Source organism: Melanotaenia boesemani, chromosome 24, assembly GCF_017639745.1.
Source record: "Melanotaenia boesemani isolate fMelBoe1 chromosome 24, fMelBoe1.pri, whole genome shotgun sequence".
NCBI classification, from domain to species: Eukaryota; Metazoa; Chordata; class Actinopteri; order Atheriniformes; family Melanotaeniidae; genus Melanotaenia; species Melanotaenia boesemani.
The window spans coordinates 11,271,152-11,298,099 of record NC_055705.1 but is presented as its reverse complement, the minus strand read 5'-3'; the positions used below and the strand labels follow the sequence as shown (position 1 = coordinate 11,298,099).

General features: G+C 40.0%; 1 protein-coding gene and 1 long non-coding RNA gene across 2 annotated transcripts; one reads left to right on the top strand and one right to left on the bottom strand.

The window, feature by feature from the left end:
- Positions 1-271: 271 nt before the first annotated feature.
- LOC121635764 lies at positions 272-13,286 on the bottom strand. Its single transcript, XR_006009528.1, has 2 exons — positions 13,203-13,286; positions 272-879 (listed from the first exon to the last, which is right to left on the bottom strand). It is a non-coding gene; the product is annotated as an uncharacterized LOC121635764 (long non-coding RNA).
- Positions 13,287-15,076: 1,790 nt separating this feature from the next.
- On the top strand, positions 15,077-18,448 carry pou3f3b (POU class 3 homeobox 3b). The gene is made up of 2 exons (XM_041978282.1): positions 15,077-16,895; positions 17,252-18,448. The coding sequence occupies exons 1-2, from the start codon at positions 15,684-15,686 to the stop codon at positions 17,348-17,350; spliced, it is 1,311 nt and encodes a 436-aa protein (XP_041834216.1). The 5' UTR covers positions 15,077-15,683; the 3' UTR covers positions 17,351-18,448.
- The last annotated feature ends 8,500 nt before the right edge of the window (positions 18,449-26,948 follow it).

The window sequence follows — 26,948 nt, the reverse complement described above, 5'->3', positions numbered from 1 at the left end:
CATTTTGTGCCTTTTGGCTCAGTTTTGGGTAAATAAGTAATGACACAGTGTAATCTGTTGTAGGTTTGTTTTTTTTGTTTGTTTTTTTTTTTGTTTGTTTTTGTTTTTATCTGAGGTTGTGTTTAGATCTTTTTAAACCATCTTTTTACATTGTTTTTTTTTCACCATTATTTTAGTGGATCCAGATACATGAATCTTTAGAATTGCAACTGCATTAAGCACAGTCGTCTTTATTCCTTTTTTTCTCTCTGTAAGCTACATCTTCATATCGTTCTCTCTGTGTGTGTCAGTGAATCTGTCTTTTTAAATCTGGGTCTACAACCTAAAGAGGCTCCAGTTGAAACACACAATGCTGTTTTCTTCAGTATATTTTAATGTCTGAGTCCTGTTGTCCCCTTGAGTTCCCTCTTTCTACATCTGGGTGTAATTGTGCTCTAACTCTGTGCAAACTGGATGGATGGGTATGGAGGTGCAACCCCATGTCTGTGGCAGTGGCAGGGGGAGGTGAGAAGGTGCAAGAGAAGCACACCTCCCCTCCCTCCATCCCTCCCTCGCTCTGCGCTTCAACAATAGCATTTGCATATTTTTATACTCAGTCTTCCTCTGCCTCTCTCTCAAAGAAAACAGCCTGAAGCGTGAATACTCCAGCAGCAGGCATGCAGAGGGAAACGGAAGCTGGGGAGACGGCGCGTCCGCTGTTGCTGGCGGAGGAAGATGGTGCCAGCACACACGCGTTTCACACTTACACACAAGGCAAGGCCCTTACCTCCAGAGGTTTTACATCAGAGGGGGAGGATGGGGGACAGAGAAGAGCATCACAGGAAGACCAAACTTATACTGTATGTGTTTATGCGTATGTGTAAAAGGATTGTGGTTCTCCTGAAAAAGGAAAAGACAAAGAAAAAGGCAGAGATTACAATCACATATCCACACTGCATAAGTAAATTAATGTATCAAAATGGAATTATGAAATATTCTGCTTTCACTAACCAAATATTTCACCTCCAAGCATAAAATACTGCTTATTCTATCAAAATCTATCATGTGTGCATGGTGTACTTGTCGAATTTGGAACCTTTTATGGTAATTTTCCCTATTATTATGTACTTATATGCAACACTTTTCCACACACGACTGACTACAAAGCATTTTGCACACTGCATTTCAGGAGAAATTATTTCCTTATTTTGTCTCCTATTTGTCTACCAGCTGTAGTCATCTTTCATGAATACTTTACAAAAAACACTTTTTGGGAGGCCAAAACTACATCGGTGGGGCTGTTCTTTGATTGGTCCATTATGGAAGCTGTCTGAATGTTTGCTGCAGCATACAAGCACCATTATTTACTGTTTTTTAGTCATTTACTCATTTTAACAGTATATCATGTTAATAACAGCAGAATAAGAATTTAATGAATGCAACACCCACAACTATCCTGCTATAGATTTTAATCTTTACTTGCTTTCTCTTTCAGACGTCATCAGGGGGCAGCATCCATTTTCATAATTATGCAAACATCAAGCTTTATATTTCTGTTTTCTAATGACCAAAGCCCTGTTAAAACCCTTTAAAGCTTCGTTTTAGATATTAATCTACAGAAGGCAACATTTTTTCATGTGTAGACAGGATGATCATATAATTCTTTATTTTCTTGTCTCTCTAAGAAAAGAAAATTATACATAATTGCTGCACAAGTGCTAATGAAAAGAGCATGCAATACCTGTTTCATTTTAATAATTCAGAAGAAACTCATAATAGTGTTTCTGCTGCATGTTTGTCAGAGTTGCTTTTATTAAATGAACCCTCTGGGACCCTCAGGCCTTCTCATGGCAATTTTTTAAAAGAACTCTACAATCAGAACCAGAACATTGTGGTCAACATGTGGATCAGTTTGAAGTCCAGAGCACAGCTGAGATTAGTCTTTTTAAGGCTCTATTCTATTGTATTTAATTTTTTTTTCTTTAACACCCTACTCCCACCATCCACATTTTTATTTGTTCAGTTTTCAGCATTCCTCACAGACATAGTACAGAGTTTTCTGCTCTTCTTTTTGGCTTCTATTCTTATAACATCTGTGTAGTTTGAGGTGTGTGTTGGTGTGTATGTGGATGGGTGTGTTGGTGATTTTATGCTGGGTTGTTTTGGAAGTCTGAATGTACCGGCTCACTAAATTTAAGTGAATATGTGTGCACATATGTGTGGATATCTGGGGAAATCAGGAGGCTTTCAGCACTTTACACTGAATTTATATAATCCAGAACTTTCTATGAAAATCAAATTATAAATTAAGTTTAATCGATTAAGTGTATTTATAAAGAGCTGACAAGAACCACAAATAAAAAAAATAGAAAAAAATGATAAAAAAAAATAGGATATCTAGTAAGTTTACAACAATTCATCACAATAAAGTTTGTATGCTACATGAACATTGTATTTGGAGCAACAAACAGTATAATCAGTGTCTTTTTGCCTTTGTCTGTGTTTAATTTCTCTATAATTCAATTTTCCAACTCATACTCAAAGGACACTTTGATTTCAATCATTCATTTTTTTCTTTATTTATTTATTTCTACTTTGGAACTGATCATGCTTTTACCTGGAAGTTGAACTTATGATTACAAACTACAGCTTTGTTCTTGTTTGCTGTATTTTCTTTGTATTAATTCTGTTAGTGTTGTACAATGAAAACAAAGATTTACCTTCAGTTTTATTTTAAATTAAACCATTTTGAAATGATTTAAAGGAATTTTAAAAAGCACTGTACACAAACCTGAAATTGGACAGTATTCATTTAACATTTAAAATATAAATGAAGTCTATGTATGTATGTATGATAAAATATATATTTCCTTGCTCCAACACACCTGAGTCAGTTTCATTTAATTTAAGTAAGCAGCAACTATTTAAAATGTTTAACATTTAAGCTAATTTGCACATGCTACCTTAAGTTACATGACACTTCTTAGCAAAACACAACTCTTCTCAGCAGAAATGGTCTTTCATGGAACATTTCCTGGCCTGTCCTAATATGTCACTGCCCTCCGTCCTTTGTGTTACTTCCATGTATCAGTTCAGCTCAGCTCTCGGTCAAACCCATAAAAACTTTTACATTTATTCCTCCAAACACAGTTTGTGTCCACTGGCTCTTTGCTTTGAACACATTTCCAGTTTAAAGAACCGTTAACTCAAACAATATGTGGCCATCGTTACTGAGCCATAGCAGCATACAGCTAAGAAATGTCAACAATAGAAACTGCGCTGCACATAAGAGAACAAAACGGTGCCACCCACTCAGTTTGATTGGCAACTTGCTCTACAAAGTGCAGTTCAGAGATACAGTACAACAGCAGTGAGCCATCGATGAACCATTCTTTTTCCCATCTTCTTAACAGAGCTGCTTTATTTTATGTGATATCTGAAATTGAACTGAAATTTTCTTGATTCAAGTCTAATTGGCTTGTTCTTGCTGGTTAAATAAAATATGTTCAAAAGAATGTCCGCTGCCTAATGACAGCTGCCACTACATTCTGTAAATATTATCGTATAAAGCACAGGTCTTATGCAAACTCCTGTGGATGCAGTTTTATCTGCATAAAAAGTCTTTAAGACCTACTATGAGATTACTAAGGAAACAGCAGCATTACATAACGATCCCATTCAGTTTTAAGCTGGAGGAGAACGCATGGTGTAGGCTAAACTAGAGTTTCTGTGGCAGATGCTGACGCTGCAGCGAGACGTGAGTTAGTCATTGTTGGGAGGATTTGTTTTTTGTGAACTAATCCAAAAAAGGTCTCAGACAAACACAGCCATGCAGAACGTGGAGGACTGAATTTAAAAAACAGTCACCAACCACAGGCGTCACCGCAGAGAATGCTTTGCTAAGCTTTCGTCTCACACCTACACTGTGAAGGTTACATTCGGAGGATAACTAGATGCACAGCACTGTGCACAGGAGAGCTGCGTGTAATTTCATTTTGCATGACACCCTGCATTATCTAAAGTTCAGGCAGACAAAGGAGGCGTCCCCATGGAAGACCTTGATTTGGCAGTTGTGTGAGCATAGTGCAAGCTTTCAGTCTTTTCCCCTGTTTCAACAATCAGCCCTGATATGGTTTGAGGCAATATATATAAATACCAGCATGTGTGTTGCCATATGTTGCAATGAAAAGTTGTGTTTTGTCCCTAACTGATGACACATGATGCGTTGAATGTGACACTACCTTTCACACAGTGTGAAAAATACTAAGAAAGATGTGAAAATTGTCTATATCAAGGCAGAAAACCTGCTCAAATTCTCAGAAGTGTACTTTTAATTTGATTATCCTCAGTTAGAAAACACACACCTAAATGTGCCATGCTGCAAATAGGGACACACTTATGTAGTACACATACGCACAAGCTACATGAGCTGACAACCAAAACCTAAAAGCTGCTGAAGGATATTTGACCTGACAGTGCATGTTGAGGCAATTTTCCAACATGGTCAAACAACAAAGTTCTATTGTACTCCATTCTGTGCTTCATTGTTTTATCCCTCTAACAACTCTGCATTTATAGTAGCTACCCCCAACATGAAAAAAAAAAAAAAAAACTTACCAAAGAAGTTTACAGACTTACTCCCCCCACCAGTTCAGTGACATACAGTGTTTCCTAGTCTGGTTTTGCAGGCCAAGCTAACGCCTTCTGGTGAGTAATGTGTAGTGGGTGTGAGCTCAGAGGGGTCGACAGCCAGCATGCAATCTCCTCAAAGCCGCTTTTGTGATGCTGCTGGCCTGAACGCTCACACCAAGCCTGGACAAAAAAGGCGGGAGGAGATGGCGGGGGGGTGGGGGGATAGTAGCCCAGGAGATTGTGCATCAAAGTGCGCTCAGTCATACTTCCCTAAAGGCTTTTGCAGTTGTCACATTTCCAAATATCACGTCTGGTGTCTTTACTTGTGATTGTCATATGAAGGAGTTAAGAGGTTGTGAAGAAATTTGTGATTTGTGAGCATGAAAAAGTTGAAGCAGTCAAGAAGTGTAATTAACTCACAGCTTCACTTGTCAGTTGCTGAAAAGTTGACGGAAATTAGGATAATAATTAATGATACACTTCAGCTAACGCTGCTATGCTACAGTAGCTAGCACCAGCCACTTTTACACTCCATAGCTATTATCATTGATATGCTAAAGCACCCCAGTCTCATTTCTGGGTATAATCTTGGGGGAAGACATTGCATGCTGATATACTAACTGCAATAAGTCCAAACCATGTTTTTTCAGAAACCTAAACATGTGGGTTTTTTGCCTAAACATAATCAAATGACAATGAAAACAAACAATACCAAATGTTTGTTTCAGTATAGCAAAAGCAACCTTTGCACTCCGTATTTTTTATGTAATTGTCTTCTACTATTATTTGATTGACTTTTAAGACTCCAGCTTATTTCTACTGATATTATCCTAATCTCTTGTATTGTTTTGGGGTGTCTTTTGCAATTAATTAGCAAGCTATGAGTAGCTAGTTATTATTAGCTGCCCATTGTAATTTCTGGGCATGTTCTTGGGGCAAGAATCATCCTGCAATCCTGTAACCCTAACACCTACTTCTATGAATCCCAACTCTTTTCCACATCTAAACAAACCATGACACAAATCAAATTCTGGCAAAAGAGAGAGACAAACTTTAGTCTCCTCAGTGAAATTAAAGACGTTTACAATAAGGGCTCAAAAATACAGTGACCAAGTTTTCTTCCTCATTTACTTAAACACAGCTTTTGTGTCACTGTTTGATGATATCACAGTAACATTGATACCTATGAAAATACACAGAACAATCAGGGAATAAGAGAAAACCACAACTGATAGCTTGCATTTATATATATATATATATAAAATGTGGGCTGCACGGTGGTGTGGTGGTTAGCACCGCAGCCTCACAGCAAGAAGGTCGCCGGTTCGAATCTCAGCTGGGGGGAGGTTCAAACCTTGAGGGTGGTGGCCTTTCTGTGTGGAGTTTGCATGTTCTCCCCGTGTATGCGTGGGTTCTCTCCGGGTTCTCCGGCTTCCTCCCACTGTCCAAAGACATGCGTGTTAGGTTAATTGGACACTCTAAAATTCTCCCTAGGAGTGAGTGTGAGTGTGCGTGTGAATGGTTGTTTGTCTCTATCTGCGACAGACTGGTGACCTGTCCAGGGTGTACCCTGCCTCTCACCTGTTAAAATGCTGGGATAGGCTCCAGTTCACCCGCGACCCGAAATGGAATAAGCGGTCAAGATAATGGATGGATGGATGGATATATATAAAATGTATGGAGTACTGAATTGTCACCAGATAAATTGTCCTTTGTTTTGGTTTGTGAATAAGTATATTACTGAGCTAAAACTGAGCATATCATCACCTGTTGTTGCAGAGTTAGGCCCACTTGAATCAACAAATCCATTCTCCTCCTGTGCTTGTATAGAGGAACGAGGGAATAAGTCTAATTAAACGATCCATTTGAGCTGTAACTTTAGCTCAACTAAACTGACTAGAATGGCTCAACACGTTATGACTTAATAAGTGGGGAAACAAAACATACACTTCTCATGATTTCACAATCACTGTTGTGCTTTGAGCATGTTTAAGGGACCTGTGTTTTGTTTTTTATGTTTTCTGCATGCTTGAATATATATATTAGAGGAACACATTTTAATAAACCCATTTCAATGGCAGAAAATCGCCAATTATTTAAAATATACAAGTACTTGTAGCAGCAGTTCTCAGTATTGTCGGAACTTGGAAACCAAGCTATCAATACAATAATGGAGTTACATTTATCTTTCATGACTGTATTAATATATATTATTTATTATGAGGACTTCTTACCTAATGTTCCTTAGGTGTTGTTTGGGTTAAACACAAAAAAAAATCCAGATTTTTCTTATGCAAGACTATCAAGCTAATCCTTAAACTGGCTTTTTGGTGCAATTTTCAGAGATTCAGAGAAATACAGTTAGGTTCTCCAGGTCTAGGAGATCCATGCAGTTAGGATCAAGCCATACACATTGGCTGGTGGTTGCCGTGTGGAAAATTGGAAAATTAAATCTACTATAGGAAAACAGCTCAAGCTTTAATGTAATAACTAATAAAATTCAGTTGTTTATAACAACAGCAGCTCAGCTAAATACCTCCAACATGGCTAAAAGAGCTGAATTGCGTCATCTAAATGTCCTCAATTCTAGTTCATGACTGTTTCTAGTTACCCAGTTTGTGTGTATGTGTGCAGAAGCTGTAAGCTGAGGGAGAGGAGGAGGAGGAGGGAGGCCCATCGAGAAGAAGATGTATGTAAACCCATTTCCAAACAAATGGGCCTGACTGCACGGCAATGCAGAGAGGTGTCATAAGCGTCCAGCGTGCATAATGCCCATATGAATCAAGACTTCCCAGCTGCTGAATGTGACCACACAAGCTTGCGCATGAATAGCACATGTCAGCCATATCATCAACAACAGTCGCCCACCCCAATGGCGAGTCACCATTCAGAAATCGAGAGTGTTTGTTGCTGTAGATGCCTTGAAGTTGGAGCTAACTAGCAACACTTTGATGGAGAAGCAGCAGATTATAATTCTAGGAGTGTCGAAATGTGGCCAAAGGACACACAGCAGCCCTTTGGAGGCTTGTCAACAAGTTTAGATTTACTTTTAAAGATATTCAGCACAATCATGTAGCATACCTTGATCTCTATTTGTATAATCAGAGACTCTCTTAAAACACAGACCCTCTCATATAACTAACCCAGGTTAGGGAAACCACAGAAGCAGATAGAGTGATTCCAAAAACTTGTAATTTAACCAAAAGGCTTTCAAGATTTTAAAACTATTCTACATAAATTTTCAAATCAGCTGTAAAAAAAACTGTGGCTAATAATTGCAGCTACTTCCTGTTTTTTTTCGAGCACTCTTCATGCACATCCTTTACTTTTCCCTCCACCCAACCTGCACTGGTCCCATTAGACCTGTGCATTTTCTGCTCATTTGCTAAGCATCATGGATCATCAGACAGATGCTGGGAGATGCTGGCAAACAGTTGGGTCGTCTATCTCTGTGTGTGGATCAGACTTGCACCAACTACACAGATGTAGCCTTCTGAGCTCCACAAGTGGAGCATTCCTCCACATGTAGAAGCACATGGCCCATGTGTTGTGCCCCATGAAGGCAGGCAGGCTTCACCCCGAGAGGCCTGGCTCTGAGTCAGGGCCCCGCCGGCGACTCCGGCTGCCCCTCATACCCCTCCTAGCATGCATGGCAGCAACACTATATGTGTCTACAAACAAACAAATGTGCATTTGAGAGAGCGCATGATGGCTCCACTGTAGCAAGGCCATCATTTATCCCTGATTGGGACTGAATTTGTGCTACAATGTGGTGCCCATAAAGACAGAGAGGAGACATTTCCTCCCCATTTGCCTCATGAATATCAAAGACGAGGCACTGTCACCACAACAACGCATGGAGAAAAAATTACAGCCCTATTATTTTATTTGCATTACCTGTAATTGGCAACATATTGGGTGCTGTATGTATTGCCTTATCAGCAGCAGCATGGCTGTAAACATTTGTTGATTTATTAGCCATCGAGGCTTTACCCAAACATCACACATAATTACTGAGCAAATAGTGCAAAGACGGTATCAGGAATTTGTTGCTGCTTGTGGGTTTTCCAGCGGATTGACAAGACTTAGCAGAGAGAAAACAGGCAGCTTTGGTGTTGGAGGTTGAATATATCCATCACAGATGGAGGATCTTAGGGGCCGGTGTTTTTTTTATTTTTTTTATTTATTTTTATTCTTGCTTCTGGCTCAGATCCAGACGGGCCTATAGCCTCGATGGGGAATCAAAGAATGGCTGTTATTTGTACACCTTTATATCCAGAGTCACTCCTGTCTGGGATTTGGTTAGTGTTGTTTTTTTGTTTTGTTTTTTTCTACCTGAGCACTTGCTTCCATCCAATTATCTTGTTTGTCTTCTCAATGACCCCTTCTTCTTCCTCCTCCTTTTCCTCCACCCTATTTTCACAAAGTTAGATAGAACTAGATCCATTAAGTTAAAAAAAAAAAAGCTACAAATAAATAAATAAGAAGAAGTAGTGGGAAGGGGTTACCCTAGGTGCACCAATTCTTCTGTTATCCAATTTTACTGGGATTTGGAGTGATTTGTGCCTGGCTCCCCGAGGGAAATAAATACTTTGATTAATGTAATCCTGGACAGGGAGGTGCCACAACCCCCCCTCCAGCTTTTGCTCTATCCTCGGGGACCGCCACTGTTTAACAAACAAAAACAAAAAGCTGAGACTATGGAGTGGCATGAACAGAATGCCACAAATCAGCCTGCTGAAGCAACTCCATTGATTTGATAGCGGATTTGCTGTATTTATTAATTACTCAGCTTAATACACAATATCATTCTTGATTAGCATGTGTAATGCAGTATAATAAAACAGAGAAACACCAGCATTTGCATAAACAATAAAAAATTATTTTGATGCCACTCCTGGAGGTAGGAGGAGGTGCCTGCATGGGTCCATACTGTTTTATGTTTGCATGTGTGTGACAGAAAGAGGGAGGGATGTAGCAAAGAATGAAAGCTCCCAATAAGCGATGGGTGGTGGGATGGGACACACAAAGTCTCAGCGAAACACACACACCTTTCTCCTTTTCTTCCTCTGAGTCAGAAAGCTGCACTTCAGTCTATCTTTGGCGATCTGTCGCCCATCACTCACCTCCACACTAGCCGGCACGACAGTGGTTTTAATGCCGTTTGTGTGTGTTGTGCAGCCACTTGCCTTAACTGTGTCATTTAATCCCCAATTGAGATTTCTAACATTTAGATTCTTTTTTTTCTCTCTTCCAAGCAGCTGGATTTTCTTACTATGCTAAACTAAGCAGCTCTTCAGGTTTTCTAAAGATCTACTAAAGCTTTTCTTTGGACATTTTCCACTTTTTAACTCATTTCCAGTTCAATCTTTGTACCTGACCCTTTTCAGAGAAATGTCTTCATTTGTTTAGCAGTTTAATACAGACTTGTGAATTTCTCAAGCATTAAAAAGCTCCTAACTCAAGGAATGAACGAGTGTTTTGTCAACACATAACAAACAACCTAGCAAATGATCCATTTTAAATGTGACCTTTTGGGACTTTGCATCTATTAAAAATGCCATTTTGACAGACATAAAATAGTATTTTTGCACCAACATGATGATCAGTCTTTAAAACACTTGGGGGGACTGAAAACGTGGAGGACAGAGGAAAAAGTGTGAGGCCTTGCTTACAGCAGATAAAAAAACAAATCCTGGACCTGACATATGCATGTGGACATCCTGTAACCCAGAGGCTCATCAGAAATGGTCTCCATGGAAGGATGGCTGTCAAGAAACTATTCTTAAAGAAGGGAAACAAGGTGAAAAGGCTGAGGTTTGCCAAATAAGACAAGAACTGGACTGAAAGTCAGTGGCAACAGGTCATACAGAATGATGAATCCCCCCTTAAAAAAACACCGATACTCATTCTAACAGATTAAAACTAAATTAATTTAGTCTAATCTACACTATTATTAACTAAATTATTTTGCTTTCATTGTTTAAAACAAATATTGTAAGTCCAAAACTAGCTGCATTTAAAATAAAAACACCAGATTATGACATTTGTCTTTATTTCTAATCTAAAATCAATAAATGTCGTGCTGATACATGTCTGAGCCATCAGTGCACAGTGTTGTGATAACACCAAACATCTAATCTTTACCTGCAAGTCGGAGCGTTTACAAGCTGCAGGCCTGATACTGGGCAATTAAGTAGTGGAGTGAGAGGTTGTTGGAGGATATTAATAAAGAGCCTCTGTCTCGTCTGAATGGGCCGAGAAGGGAAAAAAATCCCATTCATGTCTGAAATTGAAAGCATGTTTAAAGCCTCACTGTAGCTCATTTAATTAACGGTATACATTACCATTTAAGTGCTGCAAGTTGGATTTAAATCAACGTTTGGCCTGACACACTCAACGTATGTCGGATTAGCGGCTGGACCGAGGGGAAGCAAATAAATTATGTTGCCCACAGGCAACTTTAAGTACGCCATAATTAAAAAGCGGCAGGAATTGCATCAATTTAATCTGTATGTGGCTGCGGTGGCAGCTACAGCACACCTTCTGAGGCTGACATAACTCTGCATGTCTGAAAATCAGCCTTCAAGGAGGGAAGACAATAGCGTAATGCGCACAAATTGATTTTCATTAATTTGGTGTTATTTTGCTTCTGTGATCAAATCTCCTTTAAAGCCTCACCTCCAAGTAAAAAAAAAAAATCCAATTTTTGCTACTTTTGAGGTTCTATGAATCTGCTCGTAACCAACAGCCTTCACTGTTGCAGCATGACAGAACAGCTGCATGATGCTGCTGCTAGAGCTGCTGCTGATGATGAAGAGCAGCACTGTAACACTGAAAGGCCGCTCACGCGTGACAGAGAAATTACAACGCGCCAAATTCCCGGGATGATTCAATCCAGTCCAGATTTGCTAATAATTCCTGAAGTTGCAGGTTACTCATATGTTTACCACAAACAACCTGCTGGTCCAGAGTTACAGTATAGGTTGCAGGCTGCTGCAGACGGTGGCTGGCTTAAAACGGGGCCTATACGGATCAATTTGCATATCAACTAGGCGGTTGTGACAATCACGTGCGTGCGTGTGTGTGTGTGTGTATATATATATATATATATATATATATATAGGTTTGAATAGATTATTTTAAAAATGCCTAATTTCATTCACAGCTTTAGTACTGAGCCTCTTTTTTTTAATTTGCAGTGTTTGACAACTAAAATTACAGCAGGCGATACTAAATCCAGCCATCAATTCTACTAGTGAAAGCAGCCATAAAACACTGAGTCTCCAAATGAGTGGCCTCAGTCAGACTGACATAAGTATGTGAAAAGATTTCGTAAAAGTCAAATACAAGTGGCTCAGTTTTAGTTTTTATGGCCATAAATTAAGTTGTAAGTTGTGGTTTGAAAAACGTGTAAATGCGACATAAAATGTGCAGTTTTTTTGCAGCGTAAGCTCAATAAATGTGCATTATTTGCATCACGAGTTAGCGCGACACCTGGCGGCACGTACGCTTCTTTTATCCATGTTTAAATGCACCTTAGCAGCGACTGATAATGCAGCCATTAATGCGACTCGGTAATACTGGCATTCACAAGCCCATAAAGTGGTGGGTTTATTTGTTTGGTCGTACAGATATGACGATAAATTGCCAAGTTTTGACTTTATAAAGTAAACTTGCTTAAATTAAAATAAACCCATTGAATGTCTTCACACTGGCGTTGCTGTAACGCGTTACCGTCCAGCACTGGTGCTTTTCATCTCGACTCCAGTGCACAAACATACAGCTTAATGCGCCCTGTGTTCCCCTTCTTTTATTGGGCTCACCATGGCTACCGGCTGCGGGGTTCAGAAATGCAACTCCCCATCAGAGAAGGAGAACCCGTGAGAAAAGGAGGGGGAAAGAGGGGGGTTATAAGGAGTAGCAAAGAAACTTTTCTAGATCTTTCACATTCTCGGTGATCAGCCTTGAGAAAAGACGCAGAGAAAGTTGTCGCACGATTAAAAATAATATTTTTTCTAGAGCTTGGGAATAATTTTCTGTGACCAGAAAGTGTAATTTCGAGTTACCTTAAAAGAGCTCCAAAACAAGAATAAATCCAAACTAATCCAAACAGCTCAGCACTATAAACTTTAAACAAACTTTGCAGCAGATGATCGATTTATATTAAACGATTTGCTGTTGCCAACGCAAACCCTCTGGAGGTTTCAACCGAGTGGTCTCCGCTTCTCTTTCTCTCCCTCTCTCTCCCTGTTTAAAATGTGATTGATTGCGCTTTTCTTCGGTGGACATTCACTACAAAACAGCGCAGTTTCTCCATCTGTCCGCTATTTATTTGAAGAAAAGCTGGAGGTGGTGGAAAAAATGTGCGTGGGGGAAAAAACGCAAAGAGCGGCGCGTTTATTGGGGAAAAGGAAAAAAAGGACATCGTTTGCAATTCGTTTTAAAATCTAAGATATAAGAGGGAATCGGCGCAGAGGTGGGCTGAAATGTCATTTGCAGGCGGCACAACTGCAAGAATGCGCGAGGAAAAAGACGACAACTCGACCGTTTCTCGAAAAATAAACCTTCCCCGATAATTGTTAACTTACCTTGTGTCCAAGAAAGTAGTAAAAATCGCTTCACTTTGTTCATAAGGAGCCTGAAAATGGTTATCTCCGTTTCCTACGACTCGCTGCTCCCTAAGATTTTCTTTCCTCTGCCTCAACTGAGCAGGAGCCCTCCTCGGCTTCCGCTATTATTTTCACTAAAATATATGAAAATTTATGCAAATGAAAATCAGCACTAACTGTTCGTCTCTTGTTATACTTGGGGATGATTTTTTTTTCCTCTCCCCCCTTTTCTTTCAGTCTCTCTCCTTTTTTTTCCTCCCTTTGCATACAGAATAAATGAACTCCCCCACAGCAGGGAACTTTGGGACCTTTTTTTGTATAATAAGCAAATAAATAATAAACACATCATATATCAGAGAGAAGTGTTTGCATCGCCGCGCGGTGATTTCGGGGAGCATCCCTGAGCTGGCTTTTGACTCTCCTTTCATGTATGTTGTACTTTTTTTTATATATTTGAGGCTTGTCTCGTCTTCTTCTGCGTATGTCACGTTTCCGCTGGCCGCCTGAGACGCCCTTTCAAAGCACGCACTGTGGATTTGAACAGCAGTAATTTAGACAGAAATCCTCACTGTATATTAATGAATAGAGGGGCCCCCATGGCTCTGGCCCCTAGCCTGCCTATTCAGTGTAAACAAATCCACGAGGCTCCCTTTGGTTTTGAGCCCAGTCCAAATTTAATCTGCTGGGATGAGAAGAAGTAGAAGAAGGGGACTGGTGTGGTAGCTTAATATTTGCCTTTCTGTTAGAGTCATCTTTTTTTGGTTTGGGGAGCTTATGAGGTAATGTTTGGGGTGAATGCGTGACATGCAGCTCTAACCTCGTGTAACATAAAGTTAATCCTGTCAGAAAATCACCTGCCACAGGCCTCGTTCTAGCCAGGTGGAACTCTGGTATCTACCATAATGCGTAAACTAACAAAGGCCCCATTCATCTCAGGGGTTATGTGGTCATCTTGAGGGATGGTGCTACATCTCTGGATGTTTCTCTCTCTCTCTCTCTCTTAAACAGACGTTTCCAACACCACTAGACCCCCACCCTTCACCAACACCCCCAGGGACTGCTCAGTGTGCCCTTGTTTTGGTTGCCACTTTCTTTCTCTGTCACCATGCCTCGGTGAGGTTGTTTCCGCATGGAAGCGTTCCCGCAACCTTGTGTGCGTTAACTCCTCAAGAGCCGGTGGTGGTCAGAACATTAACAGAGTCAGATTTCATCAAACGTTTCCCTCATTTTCTTTAAATAGTACCATAAAAACACAAAGTGTCTCATCATGAACCACGTGGAGTGTTTCCTATTTTTCACAGGGGTGCCCCATGAAGGAATCAAACCCTTGACAGTCTCTGTAATATTACAAAATCAGACAGGTCTAAGTGTTGCCAACAGGTCTTTCAAATAAGAGAATCATGCGTGTTTTTTCATGGGCTTTGAATATTTTAACCAGAGAAATAAACTCATAAATAAACTTTTTATTTACCTCTGTTTGTGTACTACTACCTCAGTACTATTTACTACCAAGTTGTACACCCCGTTTTTGTTTGGACTGCAATTAAAAATCAGCCAATTGGAACAGCCGGAAGGAGGGCTCGTGCGCCCGGAGCCACGGCTGGCGAGATCTGCCAATCACGCCGTGGGTAACCAATCAATGCGCACGCACGGGGGGTAAACATCGCGTCTCCTCTGGCTTGTGGGTGAGGAGGAGGGAGTGAGGGACGGGGGGGGGGGAGAGATGGGAGAGGGGCGGGGCCACGCTGCCTGTCAGGGATAGAGGTGGACGAGAGATATAGAGAGAGAGGTGGAGAGAGAGAGCCAGCGAATGAGAGGACAGGCTCGCGAGCAGCGCCGCGCACTGTTCTGCTGGATTGTACTTGAACGGGAGTTTGCGGTTTGGCAGGTTTATATACATCAAAACAGAACAAAGAGACAGTGCTATAAAAGAAGCGAGGGGAGAAAAGAATAAAGCGAGGGAGAAATATCTGCCACTGAATTACAAAAGAAGTGAGGACTCTCTGCTAATGTTTTTCCACATCCAAAGGGGACATAAACTGGGACTTTGTACATTGTGGAGAATTTGGGTGGCTTTTTTGTTTTTTGTGAGTACCAGAAGTTTGTTTGGGACGCCGCTTTTTCCCTGTATATTTGAATTTTAATGTCCACAACCCCAACGCGAAACTTTCAAGACGGACTGCACATGGTTTCAAAGGGCTTTTGAAAAACCTGGAATTTTATTCACCGATGTCCACGCTTAAGTGTCGCCACTAGAATGTTGTAATTACGTGCGGATTTTATGCAGCTTTCTTACGCTGTTTTTGAAGCTTTTTGCGTCTTTACGCATGGTATTTGCAAAAAAAACTACCCATACTTTAAAAGTTTGAATAATTCATGAGATACAATTTGCCTGCTCGAAAGAAGTGACTGTAAAAGGGAGGGGGGTTATCCACAAACATATTCATAAGGGTTGACGGAATGGCCACCGCGGCTTCCAATCCTTATCTACCCAGCAATAGCATCTTATCGTCCGGCTCCATCGTGCACTCTGACTCCGGAGGTGGTGGCATGCAGCCTGGCAGCGCTGCGGTTACCTCCGGGTCTGGGGGTTACAGGGGAGACCCCTCGGTTAAGATGGTACAGAGTGACTTTATGCAAGGCGCAATGGCAGCGAGCAACGGGGGACACATGCTGAGCCATGCCCACCAGTGGGTGACATCTCTCCCCCACGCCGCAGCGGCCGCAGCAGCAGCCGCTGTCGCGGCAGCAGAAGCCGGCTCGCCCTGGTCGTCGAGTCCCGTTGGGATGACTGGGAGTCCGCAGCAGCAGGACGTGAAAAACTCGGCCAGAGACGATCTGCACACAGGCACCGCGCTGCACCACAGGCCCCCCCACTTAGCTCCTCATCAGACTCACGCCGGAGCTTGGGGGAGCACTACTGCGGCTCACATCAACTCTATATCCGGGGGACAGCAACAGCAACAGTCACTGATCTACTCTCAGCCAGGAGGGTTCACTGTGAACGGAATGCTAAATCCTGGCAGCCAGAGCCTAGTGCACCCCGGGCTGGTGAGGGGAGACACCCCAGATCTGGACCACGGCAGCCACCACCACCACCATCACCACCAGCATCCGCATCACCAGCACCACGGTGGCGTCAACAGCCACGACCCGCATTCGGACGACGACACGCCGACTTCAGACGACCTGGAACAGTTCGCCAAGCAGTTCAAGCAGCGGAGGATCAAACTGGGCTTTACGCAGGCGGACGTCGGCTTGGCTCTGGGCACCCTTTACGGGAACGTTTTCTCTCAGACAACAATCTGCAGATTCGAGGCTCTGCAGCTCAGCTTCAAGAACATGTGCAAGCTCAAGCCTTTGTTAAACAAGTGGCTTGAGGAGGCCGACTCGTCCACGGGAAGCCCCACCAGCATCGACAAGATCGCGGCCCAAGGGAGGAAGCGAAAGAAGCGCACGTCCATCGAGGTGAGCGTCAAGGGGGCTTTGGAGAGCCACTTCCTAAAATGCCCCAAACCGTCGGCGCAGGAGATCAGCAGCCTGGCGGATAACTTGCAGCTGGAGAAAGAGGTGGTTAGAGTGTGGTTTTGCAATAGGAGACAGAAGGAAAAACGGATGACGCCCCCAGGAGTGGCGCAGACGCCGGAGGATGTGTACTCTCAGGTCGGCAATGTGAGTGCAGAAACACCGCCCCCCTCCATGGACTGCAAAAGAATGTTCAGTGAAACATAGAAACAGCACACAAGAATATTTTATATGAAATTAAACTGATTAAAACAAAGAAAAAAACAGACAGACTATCGCCAAGATAGCCAAACATTTTTTTGATACTGTGATTGTGAGAATGAGACTGCAAATGTGTTATCTATATTTTTCATCAGAAAAAACAGAAAATAAAGAAAAAAAGCAGCAACCTTTTCCCCCCTTTTTCCTCCCAAAAACAACTTTCCCTTCAGAAACAAAACGCACCTTCTTCCAGGCCCTAAATTGTCTTAACCTAAAAGGTTCCTTCTGCTTTTTTCTTTCAGGGGCATTTTTTAGTAGATTACTTAAAAGATGCAAGTGAAGCGAGCGACCAGAGGGTGACAACTACAAGTTCATTCCACCAGGTAATCTTGGCGCATTGAGTCACACCAAGAAGAAACCAAGTATTGTTGTGATTTTGATTTTTTTTAACTCTTCCCCTCTTGTCCAAAAACAAACAAAAAATACTTTTACTTCCCTTCATTATCATGTGTTTGATTGAAGAAACAAAGGAGCGGACATTTTGTACATTTAGAAATGGGACTTGAACGCCCCACATTTTTTTTTTTCAACATTCTGAAGAAAATGTGACATCCACGAAGCTTCCATCAACGATTTTTCCTTTCCTGAGATCTTTCACACACAGAGAGACACAAACACACACACTTGGAGGATTAGGAATTTTGTTTTCTCCCCCATTCTCTCTCTCTCTCTCTCTCATCTCGAGGCCCTCATGAGCCCAGAAAGAAAAAGCAAGCAGGACCAGGACTGTCTGTCCCCGCCTGATCTCAAAGATCACCTCTTTCACCTGCCTTTTTTTTTTTATCCTTCTGATCATTATTTAATGGACTCTGACGCCGTGAGTGGATTTTTCTCCTTTATTCATATTATTTTTTTTCCAACAAATAGAAGAAAAATACATAAAAAGACATTTGAAAAGACTTGAGCTGCACTTATTTGAGGAAGAAAATCTGAAAAATCTGTTGCCAAGTGTGACTGAATGGGTGCTGTGGATATATTAATGCTGCCCTTTGTACGCAGTATTCTTTGGTAGGTTTTAATAAACAAACAAAAAAAAAAAAAAAAAAAAAAAAACTCTGTAAAGCCGGCAATATAGATCACTAGATCAGATACTGATCTGATTTATTTACTTTATATTTTTCATCAAAATGACTTGTTTTAATATTTTATTCGGAATGAATTATTCCAAACGGTAATTTATTTTCCCTCCCTAAGTAACTTGTGTAAGAAGCTTTCCCCAGTTTTGTTTTAGTTCTTTTATTCTTCTATTTTTTCTTTTTTTTTTTTCTTATTTTGCCCTTATTTGTTTCCTTTTGTATTCTTGAAGGAGCACAAATCACCATAAGCTGACCGTTGTTAGGTAATAAGGGTATATTTTGATGTGATCATTTGATTGTAATTTAATTTCAGTAGTGGTTCCGTACGAGCTGATTGAGACACAATAAATTTGTTAGAATGAACCGCAGGTATCTGTGTTCTTGGACTTTATATTCTCTTCATTGATTTATTCATTTGAAGGGTGTGTTTTTGCTGTTTACTGCATGCACAGCAGCCGAAGCTAATGCAGAAAATGGAGGACTGTGTTTTCCCGAGCTTGCAAGAATGTCCCTGTGAGCAGTGCAAAGCAGACGAGGGTTTATCAAGAGAAAAACTATTAATATAATCAATCGGCGCATTATCATGTAATCTGGAAATGTAGCATCGTGGTTTGCTGAAGGCCTGCACAAAAAGAAAAAAAATAGTTTGTTTACATCTGCTCCCTCTTCAGAATCTAAGCTGCAGCCTGTAGAGGAAAAAAAAATGTATATGTGGATCGTCCATGTTGGAAGGTTTGCATGTTATGTAATATTCAGATCACATTATACTGATAAAGACATTTGTATAATTTGAGTTAATAATAGCCCCTTGCTGTGGGTGTGTGTGCACGGTTTCTGACTAAAAACAAAACTGTTTATTGCTTCGTGCACCTCCATCACAAGCCAAGCCCAAGCGGTGCGGCTCTGCAGGTGTGTTTTCCAGTGAAGAAGGTCTATAACTCGGTGAGCTGACACGTTGTTTTAGGATCGGGGGCACTGGGTCAGAGCGCTTATTGATTTCTTTCTGTGAGTCCACCAAGCTCAGCCTGCAGGAGGGAAGAGGTGTTAAAAATCATAAAGCTTAAAGCTGAATAAAAAAAAATGCCTGTGGAAGGACGCAAAAAGAAGACTGTGTATACTTAGAGTTTTTTAAACAATTCTACATCATAGCCTCTTTAAGCTCCAGTGTTTGTATTTAGTTTAAAACGCGACTATTTTCAATCACAGCTACAAGAGTTAAAAAAAAAAGAAGAAAAGAAAAAAGAAAAGAAAAGACGTATCGCTGGATTTCTAACTTCCCCCCCTCTTCTTTTTCTTTTCTTTTTCTTTTTCTTCTTTCTTCAGTTGTCTTGCTCGCCTATTCAGCAAAACTCACTAAACGTGTCCTCTCGCTGCAGGATTTAAATTTCGCGGATGATTTCCCATACTAGTTGCTTAGCAACTGAATTCAATGATATAGAGGTGAGGGCATCATTTTTCTTTGTCTCCATTAGTAAAAGTGGCAGCAGTCTACATACACAGCCTCCCCTCAAAAACTAAAGTTTCTTTCTTTTATTTTTGTCACTTTTACATTTTTTATTTAAGCTTTAAATGTGTGGTTGATTTTATGGAAATAATTAGGATTAAATAGGAGTGTAAATTAACCTTTTATTCAAATTAGGATGGATATTTAAATAAAGAGCAGAATAATGGGATTTTTAGGTGTGCAGTGAGACTCTACCTTGGTTTGACATTGCACGTGCTCATTATGCATGCAGTTCTTGTGCTCCTATATTAAAAAAAATAATAATAATCTCTGCAAAGTCACATGACCGCCGTGCAGACAGGCTTTCACTACGTAAAGAACACTTAAGGTTCCTCGCTGATATCTCCACAACAAATCCCCCCACCTTCCCCTTCCAAACTCAGCCTCGCGCAGTGCATTAACACGTGCGCACACATGCATTCCCGCAATAGAATCTATATCACAGCGGCTCGCGCAGAAAATATCCCAACGCGGGGAGAGATTTTACCAAATGCGACACACACACACACACACACACACACACAAAGAGTTTCAAATCTCATAATGGGGTTTGATCCGCCTATTCTCCAACAGCTTTGGCTTTTTTCATGGGGCTTCGTGTTGGCAGCAGCAGCATAGCAGGTCCGCGCGCATATGCACGTGCGCCCACCTTGAGCACATTTACTTTTTCTTCCTATATTCCCCTCCAAAAAATGCTTCTCTCACAAATAGTCTGAAGAAATGGGAACTGCTTTGCCGTCTCTGCTCTTTAAATCAAGATTCCTTCAAATAAAAACAAACTTTTAATTATTTGTTTTAGTATTAATATTATTTTACGTGGCTGTAAAAGGGCCTCCAATAAGTAGCACTGTCATAAAACCGTTTTAATCTGGTCAAATAACTATTTTTTATAGGCAAATAACTCATCAGTATATTTCCAAGTTTACGCGCACTTATTTATGCTTGAAAAATAAAAACAGGTTTTCTAAGCTTTTTATAAGTATGACAGCGAATAAACTTTTCTGTAACCCCATAAGTCTTAAATACAGATTTCAGAGTACTGTTTAATGATGCTTAAACATCAAAAATGTATTTATAAAGTGTGTGTCTGCTCATTTAGAGGTTTAAAACAACTTCAAAGCAGATAGTCTTTAGTTTTTCTGCGGCGGACTGATGCAAACATGCGCATATGTGCAGGTGTGACAGTCAGGCTCATCCTGACGCGGTGAAAATGCGCAGATATGCCACAATGCGTTCCCAAGTCATGTTTACTCCACGTGTCGAGCGCATGAATATGGATCACTGGGAGCTGTTCTCCGCAGGGAAACTTCCTCCTGCGCGAGGGGTTATCTGCGCTTTGAGCGAAAAGGCGCAGAAAAGAAGGGGGAAAAACTGCGCCCGTCTGCACACTTTTGATCATCATTATTGCTGCTATTTTACACGAAGTGAGGGCTTATTTTTTTTTGCGTATGCAGGTCTTAATTGTGGGCTGTTTTTCAGGTAAATTCACAAACGAAGAGGCTGTCATATTATTATTAATTGCTTTCTATTATTGTGTTTGTTTTACTGAATTATGGCTGTTTGTTTGCTTTATTTAATTCAAGCAAAATTTATTAAATATTTTAAATAAGAATGTAATGTATTTTAAAAGTAGAGTAGATAAATGCAGATTCAATTTCTATTATCTAATTAATTATAGATCACATAAAGTTACATTATTTTTATTATTATTATTATTATTATTATTATTATTATTATTATTATTATTATTATTATTATAAACAATTTAAGTTTTTTCCCCCAATTTTTTTCACCAACAAAATATTTAAATGAGATTCCAACAATAGCAGCAGATCAGAAGGGGCCTCCATGAGCTTCTAAAGCTGATCAGGTCTCCATTGCAGCAGCAAGAAGAAGAGGACGGTTTTATAATATGACGTGATTTTCGGGGGTTTCCTCTCTATAAATTGTGAAGGTCATGGTTTTGTGAGCAGTCACGATGGATGGAAGGATGGATGGATAGGTAGAGGAGGGGTGAATGGAGTCTGAAGGCAGTCACACTGAGGTAATGTGCTTTAGCATCTCATCTGCCTGTCTGCATTTTAAAAGCACATAAAGACTGCTGTAATGTGTGTATGAGTGTGCGTGCAATTCCTTCCTCATACTTCACTCAATGAGTTTATTTTACATTGATTAACAAATTAAGAAAGATTTGACTTATTGTGCATCTTTTAAAAACGATCTATTGTTTCTTTGCTGGATTTTAAAATAAATGAATAATGAACACTCTTGTGCATCAGAGCAAAAGGATGAAAAGGCCTCATATATGTTGTATTTTCTAGGTGTTTCTTGTTCTCATAATGTTTCACTCCTTATTTAATCCCCAGAGCACTCATAATATTCTTATAAAATTCCTTCAAGTGTGAAGTCATCATCAAAATGATAACAGTGAAATCCTCATTAAGCTTCCAATATTTGTTAATAGGACATTCTGAGTCTTAATCGAGTTAAATAGCCACCAAATTAAGTACAAAGCATTCTAAAAAAAAGTTTTTGAGTTACCTTCGGTTTGATGTGCAGATGAGACCCCTGTGAGACACACACACACACATTAAAAAGAAGAAATAGAATAAAAACCAAATCTGCTGCATGTTTACGTCTGTGTAGAAATGTGTGGTTTGCAAAGCATAAAGAGACAAATATAAGAGAAGAAAAATGACATAGCAGAGAAAGAAAAGAATCTACACAGCAAATCTGGTGTTCATGTCGTTTATTTTTATTAATATTATTTTTATCATAATTCAGAAAGCGTTTTTAATCAAACATTCAGAGCTTCTGATAAGAAAATATGAACCAACATTAAAGTGATTCAAACGATAATTCCGATATTTTTATGAACTTTTGTCAATTTTTTTTTTTTTACAATAACACGCATAATTTAATATAATATAATTTAATATAATCTAGCTATGTTCTCTGTCAAAGCCAGCTCTGCTGTTTTTAAATGCAACTCGTCCGCTGCAGCTTCTCTGACCTTCCAGCGCCACCCAGTGGCAGCTAGAGGAAAATACTTCCATTTATAAACAGCTTGATGGAAAATCATAAACAAATCCGATATTTTATTGTATTTTAGACAATAAAAACCTTTTTATTCATTACTACAGATTTAAAAGATTTAAGGAACTTTTTTTTGTAATTTTAGAGAATTTAACTGAGCAGAGGCTTGTAAGAGATTCATGTAAAAAATATAGTTTGTGTGTCAAACAAGAAAACATGTCATTTAAAATAGAATTTGCAGAAGCTTGTAGGCATTTTTGGTCAGTTAATTAAGATTATTTGGTGCTGGTGAAAACAGCCCTTTCAGTTTATTGCAATTTCAGATCACCCAATAAAGTTTTGAGGACAAACAAAAGTATTTTTCAACTTATGAATGGATTGTTAACTTCTTCTATTTCTTAATAAGATTGGAAAAATATTGTATTTCCTTTATTAAATAAATTTCCTGGCTTAAGTTTAAACATAAAACATGAATTTCCTCCTGTTCTCTCACATTTGAAGTTGTGTTTCCCTGCTTTTCCAGCAGGAATCTGTTCTCATCTCAGACAACCCACAAGGGTTAAAAACACGAGCTCCGCCTGCCTTGATGATCCCCATTACAAGACAGACGGCCCTGCTTTATTGGTTGCTAGGGAACCAGGAAGCTAGTTAGTGAGCTTTCACATCATCTCCATGTTTGTTCAAGGGGCTTTTCCTTTCAGGCGGTGCACATGTGTTTGGAAGGCATTGTGGATGATGTCCACTGCCATCACAGGGTCTGTTTTAGTGGATTGTTGCTGTAGAAAGTTTATTAAAAGTAGTTGCAATTAAAAAACAGCTGAATGTGTCATACAGTATAACTATTCCTTTAAAAGATGCTTACAATGGAAATAAGTCCCAAAGGGATCATTTTAGAACAATGTAGTATCTGAAGTTATCAATGGATAGATTGTTCAGAGACAGAAATGAAGCTTGGCTGCTTCCAAAGCTTCATGCTATAAAAGTTGGAATCTGGCTGCTACAATCAGTAGATTTTTGTGTTGGCCTCCAGAACCGAGCATACAGAGAGAGGGATTCAGAAGTTGCCAAGTAATGACTTGCTGACCTCAAATATTAGAGAAAAGAAGAGGAGAGATCTTTCTCGTTCAGAGCCCAAACATCACTTAAACATCTCTCTTCAACATAAATGGATTCTATGTCCTGTTTCTTTGTTTTTATTCTGAACAAAATCAGTAAAACCAGGATTTGGTTTTGTTTTCTGGGACAGCTGATTGAGTCTCTCTCAGCTCATGTACACATGAACACAAACGTCTGTGCCTCCTGTGTGTGAGTGTCCCAGGCCATGACGGATCTTCACAGCAGACGGATCGATGGTTGAGGACAGAGACAGGGGTCGGTCGGCCCTCAAGGGTCCGTCGGTGACATCTCCTGCTGCAGCTCGCCGGCCGGACGCCAGCCGTCCCAGCAGGCCTTTCACTCTGGCAGCAGTTGCCAAGGTGACAGCATGTCAGCGTGGCCCCACAGCACCGCTGAGGGCTAGAGGAGGCGAGGTGATGAGGGAGGGCGTGCAGGGAGCCCGATGCATCACCAGCTCTGATGGGTTTGTCAATACTGCTTAGATCCAGGGGGAGCCGGGCCTGCCGTGACACACAGTGGGCCCCTTCAGAGAGCCAAACCACACACACATACACACAAAATCATCCACGTGCCTACACTGTATGTGTAATCTGCATTTTTGTACACCATATTGACTTGAATTCATTTCCTGAGCACAGCAGCAACATGACTAACCCCAACTCTCAACAACTAACAAGTTAAACAGCTTTTGGGGTCTGCTTTTTGCCATTTTGTCTGTGTTTTTACTGTTACACACTTCACACTGAGTTATTTAGATTTCTTGAGTATCTATGTTTGGTTGTATTTAAATTAAATGGCCTCTGTGTGTGTCGGACATAGAAAGAGTTTATTTAGAAGTATAATGCTGGTGCTCAAGACAAAACACCGAATGACTGAATGCAGGTAAGGCTGAATATAAAGGCAGTAAAAATGTTCAAAATTAAGAGACTAAATTACTTCGACATCTGCAGGTAAGTTAAACATCAATGCCCAGATCAAGGTGTGTTAGAAATGACGCTTTTATTCATCTTAAAACCTTACACTTTATTAGCTATACGCGTTAAAAAATCACATAAAAGCAACTCAATGCATTTAGTCACTTAAACTTCAAACTGAGCATCAGAATGAGTAAAAAAAAAGGGGGATTTTAAGTGACTTTGAATGTGGCATGATTGTTGTTGCCAGACGGGCTGGTCTGAGTGTGTCAGGAACTGCTGAACTATGAGAATTTTCACACACAGCCATCTATCTCTAGGGTTTACAGATACAGACGTAAATACCATGTTGATGTCAGAAGTCAGAGGAAAATGGACAGACTGGTTGGAGATGGTAGAAAAGTAAAAGTAACTCAAATGAGCAATGTTTCCAACCAAGATTTGCAGAATATTATTTCTGAACACACAACACATCCAACCTTGAAGGAGATGGGTTACAGCTGCAGAAGACCACGTCGGGTACCACCCTTGTCAGTTAAGAACAGGAAACTGATGCTACAATTCACACAGACTCACCAAAATTGGACAATAGAAGATGGAAGAATGTTGCTGGTTTGACGAGTCTCCATTTCAGCTGCAATAGGATCAGAATTTTATATAACTGTATGGATCCATCCTACCTTGTATCAATGGTTCAGTGCTGCTGGTGATGTAATGGTGTTGGGGATATTTTCATTGGGACCCACATGGTTGCTGCCCAAGTCCATCCCTTTATGACCACAGTGTAGCATCTTCTGATGGCTACTCCCAGCAGGATAATGCACCATGTCACAAAGCTTTTTTTTTACACCAGTACAAATAAACGGTGAAAACAAAAGTAATTTGTTTAAAGGGAGAAAAACCTGTTGACATAAAAAAAAAAAAAAAAACAAGGCTTTGGGAGGAAGTGAGGAAGTAAAATGCCCATGCAAGACACAAAACAATCTAATTAAATTTTACTCCTGGAGAGCGCTGAAAGAAACCAGAGTTAGCTTTACTGTTGCTATTTCAATTAGCTCTACTGCTCTGTGTTTGTTTACTTTGCTCAGCTCTGTTGCAGATGTATGGATTCAAAATTATGTAGAGAATATTATGAAAATTATTTATCCTTCTGCTCTTTACTGGTTGTAAATCAGAGGGGATTAAATCTGTGGTTGATTCCTATTGTCAAAGTATCTAAGCATGTATACTCCAGACATTTACTTAAATGCTTTGTATCATGGATAATAAGACAACACTATAACAACAGCATGTTAATTTCTTTTATCCTATTTATCAGACTGAGTCACAAGAGATAATATTGCCATTATCGTCTGTTTCACAGATGAAGCTTCAAGACCAACATAAGGCAAATGTTACATTAGATTAGATTTACATTCAGTTCAGAGAATGGACCACTTTTTCACCCTCTAGTTGGCCCAAAATAAAAATATCTTGGTTAAATTAACAAAACAGTCATAGTTAGGACTAAATACATTAGTTTAAAACAGTACCATCACTCCTGTGGGCGCCATTTTCCTAGGTCCTTTATTTACATGTAAACACAACATGTAATGTAAAGATTTCCTCACTTCCTGGTTGAATTTGCCAAACTTATTTGGTTAAGTTTAGATATGAAAACTGATTGGCTCGGGCTAGAAAATGTTTGTGGATGGGGCTGACACGTATCCTTTAAACTGCCCAATTGTTAGCTGCATGGACTCCATTTTTTATATGGTCACTTGGCTGGCTACATGTAAACACAACATGTTATGACAAACTTTTTCTCTTCCTGGTAGAATTTTGCCAAACTTCATTTGGTTAGTTTTGAAAAATGAATACTTCTTGGCCAGGGCTGGAAAATATTCATAGTCTTGGCTGAAATGTATCCTTTTGACTGTGCAACTGTTAGCTAAACGGACACCATTTTTTAAACCTCGTGTAGTTGCTCCTATGACCACTAGAGGGTATTTTTCTTCTTACATAAGTTGTTTAGGCCATGTGGCATAATTCATGTCTGTTTTCATCAAATGGCTTGAGATTATACACACTAGGATGAATGTGTCCTAATATCTGATATGTTAATTAACTTATAAACTGTTACTCTAGGGTGTACTCTATGTTTTTAACTACTAGCGCAAGTTCTTGTTCACTATCTAAACTTTATATGCATGATGCACATACTTTTTGCATAAGCCTAAATACTTGGGGATTTAACCAAATGCCTAACCACACTGTTAATCTGTTTTAAAGTCTAATCTTACATTCAAATCTT

What these genes read in the sequence shown, in the direction of transcription:
- pou3f3b (XM_041978282.1), top strand. Translation starts at nt 15,684, where the DNA reads ATGGCCACCGCGGCTTCCAATCCTTATCTACCCAGCAATAGCATCTTA. An exon ending in TGTACTCTCAGGTCGGCAAT is followed by an intron (nt 16,896 to 17,251) that starts GTGAGTGCAGAA and finishes TTTTTCTTTCAG; the next exon opens with GGGCATTTTTTAGTAGATTA.